The sequence below is a fragment of the Acomys russatus genome, chromosome 21 (assembly GCF_903995435.1).
Source record: "Acomys russatus chromosome 21, mAcoRus1.1, whole genome shotgun sequence".
NCBI classification, from domain to species: domain Eukaryota; kingdom Metazoa; phylum Chordata; class Mammalia; order Rodentia; family Muridae; genus Acomys; species Acomys russatus.
Window position 1 is genome coordinate 24,556,583 of NC_067157.1, and position 16,543 is coordinate 24,573,125.

The 16,543-nt window shown below is 44.6% G+C and overlaps 1 protein-coding gene across 1 annotated transcript; it reads left to right on the forward strand.

Annotated features, from left to right (window-relative positions):
* The first annotated feature begins 4,051 nt into the window (after positions 1-4,051).
* On the forward strand, positions 4,052-14,172 carry Hey2 (hes related family bHLH transcription factor with YRPW motif 2). The gene is made up of 5 exons (XM_051164344.1): positions 4,052-4,298; positions 6,384-6,462; positions 6,596-6,679; positions 9,261-9,342; positions 11,759-14,172. The coding sequence occupies exons 1-5, from the start codon at positions 4,216-4,218 to the stop codon at positions 12,448-12,450; spliced, it is 1,020 nt and encodes a 339-aa protein (XP_051020301.1). The 5' UTR covers positions 4,052-4,215; the 3' UTR covers positions 12,451-14,172.
* The last annotated feature ends 2,371 nt before the right edge of the window (positions 14,173-16,543 follow it).

Genomic DNA, 16,543 nt, shown 5'->3' on the forward strand with positions numbered 1-16,543 from the left:
AGGTTGGTGGGCCTTTCCCTCGCTTTCAGCTTTGTGTTGTTTTACTGGCTTACATATTCGTGTCACACAGTGACCCTAGACTGGCCTGCTTGCTGCCTGCCTGAGGTTGAAAAGGTATTGTAATTTACAAGGAGCTTGCCCTTGGCCTCCACTCCCAGGGCGCAGCATTCTCACACATTTTAAGATGGTTCCTGCTCACAATAGCCCTGTAGTCAGGCAAAGACAGTTCAACAAGGCTGCCTACAGATCAGCGCGTGCTTATCACCTGCCTGGCAATTGCGAATAAAGTAGCATTCTTTGCCCTCTCTCGGAAAAAAGAGGGAGAGAGAGAGAGAGAGAGAGAGAGAGAGAGAGAGAGAGAGAGAGAGAGAGAGAGAGAGACTCTGACTGGATGATTACATAGGAGGCAAAGCCCTGAACTGCCTAGTTTGAACTGTGTGCATTTTGACTTCTCAAACTAAGATGAAGGTCCCTAAATAACAGCACAGCCCTTACTTCACAGAGAAACTATGTTAAATATTTTTTGAACTGTACCTGCCGACTCTAGGATAAGAAAAAGCTCCAGTGGTTTGTGTGTGGGTTTGTTGTTGTTTGGTTTTTCTTTTGTTTTTATTTGTATTGTTTTTTAAAATTGTAAGTAGTGTCTCAAAAGCAAATAAAGAAAGCAGCACAGGGCTCCAGTGAGAGTAGAAGGCAACCAGGAATATGAGTGTGTGTGTGTGTGTGTGTGTGTGTGTGTGTGTGTGTGTGTGTGTGTGTGTATCTGATACAGTCCCAAATTTTTTCAAGGGTGTTTTTAGAAGAGTGACAAAGAAATCTCTTCATTAGTTTGTGTGCTAAAATTTCAAATGTATGAGACAAGGTAAAACTTAATGTAAATAGGAAAAATTACAATGTAATAAACGGGCAGATCATCTGGAGGAATATCAAAGCCACTGAGTCTGGTCCCCGAAAACCACTGCCTTCCTCATATTCCTCTCTCTACTCAGTGAGCTAAATCACTTAAGCACCAGGGACCAGATGACCAATTTAGGGAAGGTGGCAGGTCAACATCTCCTTTTCCCTTTAGATTTGTCGGCCTGGTCTTTCTTTCCTAATGGCATTTCGTTTCTAGGACAGTACCCCCTCCCCGTCTCTATCGGTCTAATTATCCTATTGTTCAAGCCTTTCAAAAGGAAAGAAAAGCAGATTGCTCCAAGCAGGGACGGCTTTTCTTCTGTGCTCGTTCTGAGTAAGCTTTCCAGCAACGCACTGCAACCGAAGTCGCAGAGGAGAAATGGGGTTTAAAGTCCCAAGATTCTCTCTTTTCTTTTTTTCTCCTCCCTGCTTAGCCACCCCAATTCCTCCTCACCTCACCCACGCTTTTTTTTTTTAAATAGGCTGAAGCACTTGCAAGAGTTTTCTGTGTTTCTGTCTCTGACCCAGACGCGGGACACAGAAAAGGCGCCTAGGCAGGCGACAGGCAGAAGGGATACTTGAGAATAACGGATATAATGGAAAATCACTCTAATTGGGATTAAATATTTTAAAGATTAACGAGTGTGTATTCTTTGGAGAGTTTAACTCTCTGTCTCTCTCTGTCTCTCTGTCTCTCTGTCTCTCTCTCTCTCTCTCTCTCTCTCTCTCTCTCTCTCTCTCTCTCTCTCCCTCCCTCCCTCCCTCCCTCTTTCTCTGTGTGTGTCTCTGTCTGTCTGTCTGTCTGTCTCTGCCTCTCTGTGTCTCTTTGTGCCTGCCCTCTCCCTCGTTCCAGGCTCTGTTCTAAACGTTTTCAGTATATGACCCTAGTTGATTAAAAAATATTCTAACCAACATTAAATCCCTGTGTGCTTGCCGACCGTCCCCGACGAATTCATTTATGACAGGGCACAGCGGTTAAGTCTTCAAAGACAAAATGGAAAAAGTTTAACCAGTTGCTACTTTATTACAAGCAAACCATTTCCCGCTGCACTTTTCACAATCATTGTAATTAAATACACTAGTATAGTGAGAAACAAACAAACAAAAAACTTTAAGGTTTTCTCCCCTCCCCCTGTTTATTTCAGGTTTTGCTTCAGGCGTTTGGAAGCTCCCACTAATTTGCTCGTGTGCTCGCGTGGCAAATCTTAATTTCAGGAGGTGGGGGAAATGAAGCCATCTTTGAACGACAGGAATTCTCCCCCTGCCCTCCCGCCACCCTCAACCCCTCCCCTCCGCCCCACTCTAGCTGGGAAACCAAGGCTTACAGAGCTCATACTGGATAACCAATGAGGAAGCCAGAGTGGCACTGGGTGCAGGCCTGAATTGCACAGGGCAAGCAGTTTCAGGCCGCCTGCTCTGTGGCCAGGCTAAGGCCCGGCTGCCCCTGAGCACCCAGGCGCCCTCCCAGAGACTGAGTGCTGAGCTGGGGAGTCAGCCACCCACGGCGCTGCGGTCCAGCAGCGCTGACCCTATCCTGCCTTGCCAAGGCCCCGCCCAGTCCCCAGTGACCCTGCGATTTGCCTGGAGTTAAGTTTCAGAAGTCAGGACGGAAAGTTTCAGATTTCTGTTCACACGGTTATTGAAAGCATCGCGGTGGGGACCGCACAAAAGAGACTAGGGCCTGTAGGGAAGACTTGTGTGCTTTAACGACACTCTAGCTGCAAGTCCTTGGCGTTACCCTGGCTCCCTCCCACTCTCCATCTACCCAATTTGCTGTCCCTTTTTCTCTTATCCTTTCTCGCCCCACCCGGCTAGGGTAGCCAGGAAATGGAATGTCGAAGTGGGCGCCTTAGTCAGATTTCCAGAAAGATAAGTATCTGTGCAAGGTGGAGGGTCTTGGTGATTGGTGGATGCGTCTTTCTCAAAGGCTTTTTTTCCCACCAAGCACAAAGCTAGCCCGGAGCATAGTGTGGAGTCTCCCGCTGAACCCCCACCAACCCATCCCGCAATGCAGCGCCAGACGGTCCAGCGCGCCCCGCTCCCCGGTATGGTCTTTCTCACTTCCTGAGCACGCTGAGACACCTCAGCGGAGCCTGTTCAGAAGTCCCACCGTGTGCAGAGAGAGGCACCAGCTTGAAAACAAAGTCTGAAAGCACACCTACAATTTAAAGAACCCGTGCTGTCCATGCCCTAAGAACACGCCTGAAGATGAACAAAACTTTACAAAACAAACTCAATGTACAAGTACGATTCTTCTAGCCCCAGATGCTAAAGATCTCTGGCCGCACACACCTGAGAAACTGGAGGGAGGTCTTGGGGCATTTAATTTGGATAATCCAAGTCCGAAAACTTTGAGCTCGAAAGCCTACTCAGCTTGTATCTTGAAATCCCCCACCCCCACCCCCGCTTCCCAACTCCACTCGAGCCCACCATTTACTCTGACGGTCTACAAACCACTCCCTCCAGTTTCTGTGGCTACAAAACACAAAGGAAGTGGCTGAGAGATGCCAAATCCACCAGTGCACTGGGCCAACCTCCTGTAGTTAGGCACCTGGATCGGTAAGCGCGCGTCATTATCTGCCCACAACCCAGAGGCTACAGAGTTGACAGGGTGAAAAGCAACTTTGATTTAAAGCTTTCAAAATCCCCTGAGGGTCAACGTGACCGCTCGGGTCAGCCAGTCAGCAGCCTGTGGCCAGAGGAGAGACAGCCCAGAGGGGTGGGTCGCAGAGCCCTCCCCCGCCCCTTGCCTCTACCACAGACGTCACACGCGCTCACTCGCACTCAGACACGCGCTAGCGGTTATTCTTTAAAACCAGGGTAGAAATTCGGCGGGAGAGATCGCGGCGTGAAAAGGAGGGACCAAATTCCAGGAACCCACGCCCGGCCCGCCAGCCCGGTTCGCGCTCGCGCCTGCGCCCGCCGCAGCAAGTCACCGCCCGGCGCAAGGCTTGCAGGCTCCCAGGTGCGCGGCCGCGTTCCCACGCCTCTGCCGACGCCTCTCGGTGGCCATTGGCCAGTACGGGCCCGCCCCTCAAAAATAGCCAATAGAAAGCCACGCCGTCCCGGGGAGGCGGGGCCTGGAGGGTAGCCAAGGCGGGCACGCGAAGAAGCAGAGGGGCCCCGCCCGCGCGGGGGCGTGGCCGGCGCCGGCTCTTGCGCCCAGGCTGGTCTCCGGCGTGGGAAAGAGCCTGGAGGAGCAGTCCGCGCCGCTCCGGGAGCCGCGCCTGCAGAAGCCGGGCAAGGAGGGAGGGAGGAAGCCCGTGGGGAACGTGCTGCATCCGGATCAGCGTCAGTGGCTGCTCCTCGGTTGCCGGGATGAAGCGCCCTTGCGAGGAAACGACCTCCGAAAGCGACATGGACGAGACCATCGACGTGGGGAGCGAGAACAATTACTCTGGGTGAGCGCCGGGAAGCCGGAGAGTGTCGTGGGAGCTTTGGGATCCAAGGAAATCCTCGGGGCTCCTGTTGCAGAAAGTTGCCCCGGAGAAGTGGGATCTCGCAGAGCTAGAGTCGGGGTCGGGTGGAGAGGTAGGGTTAGCATTAGGCGTGGGACGCGACTGGAAGGGGAGCTGGAGGGGAGCGTGCAGGAGATGGCGAGGGAGGGTCCCGGGCTGTCAGGCACGTCCGGGCGACGCCCCCGCCACTGGAATTGTATTTAGGGGCAGTTCCAAAATAGGTCAGGAGAAAAGCAATTGGATTTCTGTTTTGAGAGAGAAGCCTACCTACATCGCGATTTGAGTGTTTGAGAAATTAAAGCTAAACCGGCTGAACTGCGCAGGTTGACTGGGGTGATCTGGCTGGCCCACCCGTGAGTGACAAACGTGAGGAGTGGATGAGGCAGCGTTGCTTTGCCTGTTTGTCTTTTAGTCTCCAGAAGATCTGGTCTTATGATCACAGGAGACAGCCCTCCTGTGACAAAGAGATTACCCGGGCATTTTAGAGCCTACAGGGGTCAAATGATAATTGCTTCTAATTGGCACGCCTAGAAGCACCTTAATTATTTATCTGCAGCTGTCACTCAAAGAGCAAAGCTTTCTCTGCATGTAGAAAACTGGTCTTATTCCGCAGGCTTGTTTTAAGACGTAGAAATCAAAGCCTGAAAACTGCAAAAAAAAAAAAAAAAAAAAAAAAAAAAAAAAAAAAACAAGAAAGATGCATGAGACGCTGTTTCCCAACTACCTCATTCATTGTTGAACTATGCCATCTTTAAACAAACAAACAAAAAGCCGGAGGCTGTTACGAGAAAAAGTTGAAACCTGTAGAGAAAAAATGAGGAAGAAGGGGTCGGTTGATTTTTGAATTAAGAGCCGTAAGTGATAAGATGAGGTGACAGGAGAACTTCTAAAATGAAAGAGAAGACATAACAGGGCCTGGAGAATTTAAGACGTTAAAGTAGTATCGGTGGCTTTCAGAGCGACATGAAGGCCGGGGACAGTATACATTAGGCGACCAACTATGTAACCAAATAAGCACTTAATTGAACTTTTCTGTATAAAAATACCTTTTCGTAAACTCGAGGTAGATTGCAGCTTTCCGAGATTTTAAGCTTAGTTTGAAGGCTGGTGACACAGTTTCATTTCCAAAGTAAGCACGCAAAATAGGAGGAAGACAAAATTTGACTTCTCGATCAATGATTCGGTTTGGTCATTCTTTTAAAAGATTAGTATGCAAAACTTAAATCTGTCCTTTCTATGTTATCAAATATGAGTTGTTGAGATTTTTTTTTTTGGAAGGTCAAGTATTTTGTTTTGTTTTAAAAGTTGGCATCTAGACACAAATTGGATCTGTGGTGACTATTTTATAGAGGAGGTCATGTGATGTCTGTCAGAAGAGAAAAGAAGGGACATTCAGATAGTTGTTTGACCTTTAAGAAATCTATAAGGATAAATAGGACATTAGTCTCTGACCTCCACTTTAACTGGCCATCATTTCTCAGGGGGAACTCAAAAGTTCGGGTTCATCTTTGCTGCTTGAATGGGCAAATTACCCAGTAGTATTTTTTTTCATTATGTTTCTCTATTATGTAATGTATGTGTGTGGCAATGTGCCTGTCACCATCACCTCTGTTTGTGGAGGTCCGGGAGGTTCTCCCCTTGCACCCCGTGGGTACATGGATGGCACTCCAGGCTGGATGATCCAACCCTGTCTCCATTGCCTTAACTTGCTAACCCATCTCCAGGCCTCACTAACATTTTTTTTAAAAAGGCATAATTACTACCTGGAAACTAAAAAGGAAGCCAGAAAATAACCTATACATGGAAAAATAATGTAACATGCAAGCAATCTGAGTATTAATGGGCACCATGAAGCACCGGGTGGGGGTGGGGGGTGAATGAGCGCCATGAAGCATGAGGTGGGGTGGGGGCGGGGGTGGAGGGTGGGGTGGGTGGGCGCCATGAAGCACGGGGTAGGGGTGGGAAGGCCTGGGAGAGGGTTATCATGCTGACACAACATCTGACATGGTCTTCCTCCCTCCTTCACAGGCACAGTACAAGCTCAGTGATGAGGTCAAATTCACCAACAACCACCTCTCAGATCATGGCAAGAAAGAAAAGGAGAGGGGTAGGTGACAACCGCCCCCCCCCTTTTTATGTCATGTAAACTGACACTATGTATCACCATGGCTGTTTTCCTGTTTGGGATAATTTTGATATATATGTATCCTTAGATTTTTGTTTTGCTTTCTTTGGACTAGATCATAGAAAAAAGGCGCCGGGATCGAATAAATAACAGTCTATCTGAATTGAGAAGACTGGTGCCAACCGCTTTTGAAAAACAAGTAAGTCAATTTCCCTTCTCCTCCACCCTCTAGAAAAGCTCAACGAGTCTGGTTTTCTTATTCTGGGTGAGGATTCCTCTTGAAGCTCATTAAAATAATGGTGTGTGCACCCTGGTCCCGCATAGAAGAGCCATTTCAATAAAATGCTTTGTTATGGCGAAACTATTAAAAACATAATCCATCACGGAGTTGAAAACATTTCCATTCTTTAGCTTATTTTCCCCTTAAGGGTAACAGGGTGCGTGCTTTCTCTGGTCTTTCTATGAATCCGGCAGGGGTTTTGTTTAAAATTGTGCTATATGTAGTATTCTTGGGGCGGGGCAGTATCATATTTGACATATCATTTTTTCCCCTCAAATTTTGAAAGTACTATTTTAAAAAAATCAAAGTTCAGGAACTAAGATTTCTATTTTGGTTTCCTAAATTATACTAACATACTTTATTTAGCAAGCAACTTTCATTTTTAAATCTTGCATTAATAGGACATTGTATGGCTCGAGACACAGTTTGAAATTTGGTTAAAATCAAATTAGTCATAAATGCTGCTTTTCAAAGTTTTAAGTATTCTTTTACATTAAAAAAAATGCAGTTGTGCATTTGGGAAAGCAGAAAACAAACGCTTGCGCTTTCCTTTGTGGCTTTGGGTATCTGGTTTCTTGTTCTGTCTCGTTGTTGGCTGATGCAAGAGCTTCTAAGAGCATCTTTCCAAGTATGTAGCAGTTTCTGTGCTGAAAATGTTTTCAGTTGAGTCCCAAATTGGGTGCAAAACATCAGTTGGTTGTTTGTGCCTTTTTTTGTTGGCTTGTTTACTCCATGGTTCTGCAAACACTGTAAAGCGAGCCCCACAGAGAGCCTTTGGAGGGCATCCAGGACGGCAGTCTGCCACTTTCACTGCAGCCACTCATGGGTCCCCATGGACATGGCGAACAATGAGAAGTACAGGACGTGCTGTGCTGTTGCTTCTATATATTTAAGACAAAAGAAAAAAAAAAAAAAAAAAAAAGAAATGCACTGCACTGTTCATATTCCGAGGCTGCCTTTAATAATTTATATGTACTATAAATTATACTTCTGATTAGTAGGGTGCAAATGAAAGTGGCAATAACCTATGTTGGTTTTTTTTTTTTTGTTTTTTTTTTCTTTTTACTGTCTTGAGTACTGAAGTACTTACATTGTGACACTGAGAAGCAGTCACTTTGGTGATCTTTTCTTCTCAGTCTTGGTTTGTTTGGCTCTCTTCTTAAATACTGACTTAAACCTTAAGAGCCAGCCTCAGTTGTTTGGCAGCCAGTTCCTGTAAACACAGGCTCTTCCATCCAGCGCCTGGCTGCCAACCCCAGTAGGCTGGCCCTGTCACAATTAGCGGAGACTATTCCTTAGAGCAGCCGAAGAATGACACTCCTCCTATTTACTGGGTGCTGATAATTTTAAAAATTAAACTAAATTAAATTTCAAAACTCAAGAATAGGAATATGGAATAAGTGTTAGGATCCTTTTCACACACCATAAGGAAAAAAAAAATATCTCCCCAAACCACATATTGGTTTAATTATTCAGCTTCTTTAGGAAGTTAGTTAGAAGCCATCACGGCCCCCAAGACACTGTAAGTGGTGCATGTGTTTCCAAAGGTTGCTTTATTTTAAGAAGAGGAACAATGAAAATATATTTGCAAGGCTATTTTTTTTTTTTAAGAGCAGTTTTGAATTATTGGAAAAGCCTTAGGCCCATATGATGTGCCTTAAGGAAACTGCAAATTAGGCCTTTCAGTTTGTGATCTTAGAATTCACAGTGACACCTGCTGGTAACCTTGAAAGTCCTTTCCTATTCTGTTTCCTTCACTGGTGGTTATCTTAAAGACTTACTGGATTTTTTTTTTTTTTTTTTTTTTTTTTTTTTGAACATTCTACTTCTGATGTTTTGTTAAAATACTATGTCTGTATCTTCCGGAGTTAACATTCAAGTGTTTAACTGTTCTAGACTTCAATAGAAATGACAATTAAATGTCCCTTAAGGAAATATACCATTAATCAAGGTAGAGATTGAACACAAAGTTTGAGGGCTTTGCAGCTGGCATAGAATTATGGGATGATGTTAGGAATATAATTGTTCTTACTATTTAATGAATCATTTCTTTGATGCCTTGTTCTGGTCTTTAGAAGTTACAAGTTAATGCCGTCAGCTGTGCTGTAGTAATTGGTGCTTTTATATAAAGTTTAGAAAGAATCCAGAGGCTGTCCAGATGGCTCAGAAGTTAAGACAAAGAGCTGTTCTTCTAGGGGACACGAATTTGGGCTTAGCACCCACACTGGGTGATTCACAAGCACTTTAAGCATACAGCTCCAGCACGTTCTGGTGCCTCTGACATGCATAGGTATCTGCCTGTGCAGACACACACACATGCCTACACACACACATGCCTACACACAATTAAAATTTTTTACTTCAAGTTTTTTTTTCTGTGATTAAATTAAACATAGAGTTTCATAAGAGGCAAAATTGCCACAATAGTGCTAAAATCAGTACGTCATGTTCCAGGTTAGTTTCTGTAGGACTCATAAGACATTGTTATTTAATTCTGAAGGGATCTGCCAAGTTGGAAAAGGCTGAAATATTGCAAATGACAGTGGATCATTTGAAGATGCTTCAGGCAACAGGGGGCAAAGGTAAGGGTCGGCACAATTCTCTACCCTCTTTCCACCTTTCTTGTTTCATCTTTTCCCTCTAATATTACAAGGAAGTCACAGTTGAGCAGCCCTTTAACAAGCTGAGATAGACAGCCCTAGATTAAAGCTGTAGAACTCAATGCTAATGGCAGGATTGAACTCGTGGGAAAGAACTTTTGGAACAAAAGGAACACTTGAACCCAGACTTCTGTTTGCTTTCATAATACTGTGGGAGTAAAGCTTCATTCACAGCAGCCTGCTCAGACGTTTGTTTGGGATTTGAGAAGCACATGCTAGAATCTGTACAGAAAAAACAAAACAAAACAAACACACAAACATCCAAATATAAACAAGGCTGGGCACGCTCGCTCTTTTTTTCTCTCAGCTTGATTAAGTCAAGGCTAGGACTCAAATAATTTAGCTACTTAAAGGAAATGCCTGTAGAATTGTTTCTGCCATTGTTTCGCAGATCATTTTGACTAGCCTTGACTTTACACCAATCACAACATTTGACGTACAGGTACACGATCTACAAGAAACACCAATGAAACAGGCTCTTCCTAGGGAGGACACTGGGAGTAGCTGTCCAGGGCTGGCCCTATGTCGTGGTAGAATGTCCTCTGTACTGGACAGTATATTATGGGAGAATTGTGAGGTCTTAGGAGTGAGTTATCCCACCCAAATTGGCTACAACCTTTGACTTGAGTCAGAAATAACCTGCTCTTCTTTAAGGGTTAAACTAGCCAGCATGTGTTCCAGGGTCCCTAAGTAGTGACTGCCTCTACCCCTGCCACCTTGGGATTCCAGGAGAGCAACAAGGAAAGCTATGTGGTTATTCCACTTTCCCTAGAATTGGTGGCCAGGGGGTGAAAGGTAAAATTTTCTAACACGTTTTCTCTCAGTTCTTCTTCCTGACTCCTCGAACAGTCCTAACCGCCATCCCATATTAGTTAGTAAGTAGATGTTCCCAGCCAGGTGCCCTGTAAGTCGCCTGCCTGCTGGGTCACTGGAGAGGCCATCCCTCAGAACAATGCTTAAGCCTTGAACAAGAGAGGCTGCCAGTGTTTGCTCGCATGCCAAGCCTCCCAGTGGCAAAGGGCGTGGATGCTACATAGAACACAGAGGTGACGGTGAAGGGTTCCTCGCAGGTGGCTGTAAGTTAATTCACTTGAAGCTTGGAGAACCGCACTGGTACAGCGGAAGTGGCTATGGGTGTGTGCTATTGCTGGCTCAGGACCCACCTAGAGGAGACAGCTGCTTGTCACCATTTCCCTCTGCTCCCAACAATAGCATAGGGATTATATAATTCATATTCGTTAAGATGCAACAACCCCCAGCCGTATACAGGCTCAGAGCCAGGATACTTCAAATGTGACTTACTTTACAACCCCGTGGGGAAATCCAAAGAAACTACTACAGTCCTTTCAGTCTGTCATAGGATTATAATAGTTTCTCAAGAAAAAAACCAAAACAAACCCTTAAATTTGTCAGTATCTCTGCGCTCTGGTCATTACCTCCCTGCTTCTTTTGTGAAAGTCAGAAGCTCCAGCTTGAAGGGGACCCAGAATGCTCCTTCCATGGAGGCACCCTCAGGAGGAGCAGCTCTTCCTCCTAATCCCTGGGACTTTGCTTAATGACTGCTCCCAGGTCTGGGGGTACAACCCAGATTTACTGCTGATACCCCACCCTTCGTAACAGCCTCTTCTTGCTCAGCTTAGTGCCATTTCTGCCTTTCTAGAGGTTACATTTGCCCCAAACACCTTTTACCTTTTTCTTACTTTCAGGTCACTCAGTAAGTGGAACAACAGTTTTTTCATAAGGCTTCCATTAAAAAAAGCTGGCCAGAGGAAATAGGCACATTTTGCATATTAGATGCATATTATGAACTTTACAACAGCATAAAGTGGTGTAAGTGCTTTCGATGAAAAGAACATAATTCGGATTAATAAGGTAGTTCAGAGGCAGGGGGTGTGCTGAGAATGCACTGGGTCCTGGGTTAAATCCTAGAAAAGCCCTGTAAATGACCAACTCTGTGATACTGTTTCTATTTCCACAATGAGTGTTCTTGAAGAAAGTCACTACCCCACAGTACAAAAGCTAGGACATCTCTCCTACTCTGGACAGTGTTGGAAACACAAATGCCCCTATTTTATTTTTCCTTTTGTGACATTTAGATCCTTAATTAACTGTAGCATTGCTAAAGTGACCATGCATGGCACTTGTAGAGTATCCTTTCTTTACTCCTGAAAAACAAAAACTAACCAAAAACACAGTAGCCATTGTGTTTTTATAAAGAATCATTCTATTTCATCAGAAGACTGGAGTGGAACCTAAGTGGGTGGCCTCAAAGCTATGTTATTTTCCCTTCTCCCTGCCCCCCGCCCCCACCTCTGACTCTTGTCAACCATTCTTTAAGGCTACTTTGATGCCCATGCTCTCGCCATGGACTTCATGAGCATTGGATTCCGAGAGTGCCTTACAGAAGTGGCTAGGTACCTGAGCTCCGTGGAAGGCCTTGACTCATCGGATCCACTGCGCGTGCGCCTGGTCTCTCATCTCAGCACCTGTGCCTCCCAGCGGGAGGCAGCAGTGATGACATCCTCCATGGCCCACCACCATCATTCCCTGCACCCACACCACTGGGCAGCAGCTTTTCACCATCTCCCCACGGCCCTGCTCCAACCCAACGGACTCCACGCATCGGAGTCAACCCCATGTCGCCTATCCACATCTTCAGAAGTGCCTCCTGCCCACGGCTCTGCCCTCCTCACAGCGACGTTTGCCCATGCAGATTCTGCTCTTCGAATGCCATCGACAGGCACCATCGCACCCTGTGTGCCACCTCTCTCCACCTCTCTCCTGTCTCTTTCGGCCACGGTGCATGCCGCAGCCGCAGCTGCCACCGCAGCGGCTCACAGCTTCCCTCTGTCCTTCGCAGGCGCCTTTCCCGTGTTGCCTTCCAACGCAGCGGCAGCAGCCGCGGTTGCTGCTGCAACAGCGATCAGCCCACCCTTGTCAGTGTCCACAGCCTCCAGTCCTCAGCAGACAAGCAGTGGAACAAACAGTAAACCTTACCGACCCTGGGGGACAGAAGTTGGAGCCTTTTAAATTATTATTGAATTTCTTTGCAATAGTAACTGATGTCCTTCATTTCAGAATCAGCTTCAAACCTCTGCAGCCTAAAGGTAGCCATACAGGTACCTGCAGACCCACACAACAATAAAGAGATCTGAGAAGCAAGCCACATACATGGAAAGTAGTATTATATTTTTTTCCTTTGTTTAAGGCAGCTTGGCAACTGACATCAGAACTTTAAAGTATTTCCATTTAAACTTTCCTGGAAGATATATGGATGTCACCATCCAGAGGTGCATTAAAACATCTGACTTGGAAAAGAAAAATGTCATAACTAGTTCTCCTGAAGCTAGAAGGGAGAAAAAATATATATACCATATTTTCTAAGTGCCTGAGCTAAAGAATGTGTCGCACATAATGAAAAGGGCGTAATTATTCGCTTAAGAAAGCGAGGGAGCAGACAACACGTGTTGGGCTGCAGACACACAGTATTCTGTTGAAACCAAGCAGTTTTATTGGCCAGAAAGATTGTTGAAAATTAAGTTGAAAGACCTAGTTTTAATGTTTGCTTTCTTTATATAGACTTGCCAAGCAGTGACATTTAGCAATGCACTTAAAGAAACAAGAATTCCACCAGTGTCCACGTTAACAAGCATTTCTGCTTTGCCTTCAAGCTCCCATCCTCTGGTGAGCCATAGTTTAAGACACAATACTTCTTTATGTAAACTTACAGCCGTACAGTGCACCCAGAAGCAGTTACCTACTGTGTGCCCACCAGAGGTTCATTTACACCAACTCAAAGTCTCTTTGATTTGTAAGAGTTTGGATTAATTTATTCAGTTTCATTTGGACTATGTTTATATTTAACTTCTTCAGCTCTCTCCTGACATGTGATGTCTGTTCCTGTCCCTTTTGGGGGGGATGATGCATTTCTGGAGCTAATGAGATAAAGAAAGAAATGGAAGAGAAAAGCTACATGATTTAAATGCCCTTCGTCAATTTAAAAATTGCGTTTGATCCCAAATCACAATGAATGTGTACACTGAGGTATACATAAATTATTTTTGTCTATGCCTAGACTAGTGCTACATAATGGTGTTTTGGTTTGGATTTTTTTTAAAAAATCTTGTTTAATGACAAAATAATCTCTTAATACATGGAAATTAAGCACATGAGCTTTTATATTTCAAAGGCAAAGACACAGCATGTATTCTTATGCACTTCGTTTCTCTGCTGTGTGGAGAAAGCAATAAACAAGAGAATGTTGAACATTATGCAAAGTTGTACTCATAAGTATTTGTTTTAAAATTACTGTACCTAGTCTTCTCTGCATTACTTTGTAATCTTTTTCTATGCAAAAAGTCTACATATCACTAATTAAATGAAGTTCTTTTTGACTACTTCCCCTGGATGAGTTGCTTTTCAGAGTGGCAAGGTGGGCTTGCCTTTCCTGTGAGGCCCTTCTTTTACTGACTCTTTGAGCCATCGCTTTATGTCATGTATTTCAAAATCGTTGACTGATGCAATTCACATCTTCCTTTAAAATAAACTTCATGGAGGTTGGTTATAGATTTAAAACATGGGTAGGAATTGCAAAGGCAAAAGGCGGTCATCTTCCTCTGCCTTGCGTTGACTATTTATTTATTTACAGACAGGGTCTCACTGTGTAACCCACACTGGCCTGGAATGTGCTGCATAGCTTAGCTTCACCTGAAAACCAAGATCCTGCTGCCTCAGACTCTCAACAAGTAGTTTTTGTTTGTTTGTTTGTTTGTTTGTTTTGTCATAACTACAGCTCTTGGAAAGGCATAAATGTAAGATTTCCAAATAAAAGGATATCAAGCATCCAGAATGTACCAGAATGTGCCATACTGTATAGCTTAAAATCAAGGCATAGTTCTGAGACATCAGTGGATATATGGTCAGCATTTTGGTTGTGAGTCCTCCGTGTCTTTGAAAGTTTTGTTGATAAGAGTCTTGTAGTTGTGGCCCCCTCTTCAGAGAAGGCCAAAGTCAGGTGGAGCTCCTAAATCCATAGGCCAGGTACACCAAAACGAATGAAAAGAAATCTTTGTATCATTCATATCACAATACTCAGGTGAAGACACTGGGATGGAGGAGCCTTGGCAGCATGCTGGCTTTTGAAGAATGAAGGATACCGTAATGGGGTGGTTTCTGTCTTTTGAAGCTGTGTACAACTTTTTAGTTTGATCATTTTCATGTTTATTTTTTTAAAAAAGGATTTAAGCCTTTTAAAATAGTTTTAAGGTAAAGGAAAGAACTCTTGGGAATTGATTTGTTGGTGGGCTTTTTTATGTAGCAGTCACAAAATTAACTCAAAGGCATTCTATTAGAATAAAAGGGGGGGTAGAAATTCAAGTTTTCCCCAAACTCAAAAGCTATGTGTGCATAGCCTCATGATTCACACCAGCAAGGGTGTGCTCAGCCTTGGACTGTACTCTGCACATCTGGGGTGGTGTATAGGAACTGACAGCCTAGGCATTCATAGAGACTTTCAAGCATGCCCGAAGCTGAGAATAAAGAAGAATTTCCTGGCAGCAGTAAGGGAAAAGATATCGCTCTTCTTGAGAATAATAAGTATTACTTACAACAGTGCCCACTATTTCCACATGTATGGAGGGATTATAGCCTGAAGGAAGCCTCTCACTTGTTTTGCCCATCACACGTTACCTCAACACAAGAATAATTATCTGAGCAGCATTATTACAGAGGGTTATTACGATTTCAGAATTTCATGTTCCCATGGGTCTAAGACTCTTATCAGTTTCTGTTGATTTAAGGTCAACTTTTAAAGAATAGGAAATTCTACAATATAAAATTTACAGATTGATTATAAAATACCTTAATTAAATATAGAAAGGAAAAATGCACCTTGCATTTGCATCAACACACTAACACGACTCCTGATGAGGAATGCAACCTAAGTCACAGCTAGTGATGCATGCAGAGCATCGTTTAGCTTTCCTTTAAATGACTGTAAGTGTGGTGATCTAAAGATGCAAGGCTTTCATGCTTGTTTCCGTGCTTTAGATGCCCAGTGACACTACTGGGACTTCACTTCTCAGAGAATAGCGTTAGACTTGCTCCTGTGGTTCTTCTTAAGTCTAAGCGGTGCCTGACATTGTGGATACTCCAACAGCTGCCGCAAAGCATCACGGCAAACACGACCTTTAAACTCCCTACAGTTCGCAGTCCTTCCAGGGGTACATCTTTGAATGTCAGTGGAAGATATTGAAAAGTGCCTGGGCTCACATAGGTGATCTGACATAAGGGCAGATCATGTGGGATCATCTAGACATGAAGCAGTGCCTTCTCCGGTGTGCCCTCATCATGACTTCAAATGAAAGGAGAAGAATGGGTTCATTAGGGAGTCAGGTCTTTGGCTATGTAACTATCGGAACTAGGACCACCTTAAGATACAGGACTAGGGGTTGGGGATTTAGCTCAGTGGTAGAGTGCTTGCCTAGCAAGCACAAGGCCCATGGTTCAGTCCTCAGCTCTGGGGGGAAAAAGATACAGGACTAGAGAGAAACTCAAATGTAGTCCTAACGACAAATAAGCCATGTTCTTGAAATCTTTTTCCTCTTCAAGTCCTATAGAGCTCACTTTCTATAGCTATCACAATACTAAATTGACATCACAGTGTCATGGTTAATTATCAGTATGGCCTAATAATAAACATTATAATTATTATTACAACAGTATTTTCTAACCCGCTAGCAATCAATCAAGACACAGACACTTGTGGACAGAGCAAATACTAATCCCCTAAACTACTCCCCATAGTGGGGCAGATATGGTATGCCTGCCCCAACCCCATGCCATCTGCTTCTAATAATTTCTATCAAGCTATTTCCCATCCATAATCCCAAATACTTGTTAATTATCATCATCTGGGCCAATCTCCATCCACACCAGCCATGTGTGCCTCCTCCACCTAATTCATGGCACGACTTCCTTCCTTCCTCTCCTTGGGTCTCTCCCCCCAAGATTCTCACTGCCCCCCCCCCAAGCCTGGGAACCTTAGCCACGCCATCCCATTTACCCTGCCCAGGTGTGATGGCCTTTTATTGGTCAAACAGGTTAGGCTGTTAGGCAAGGTACA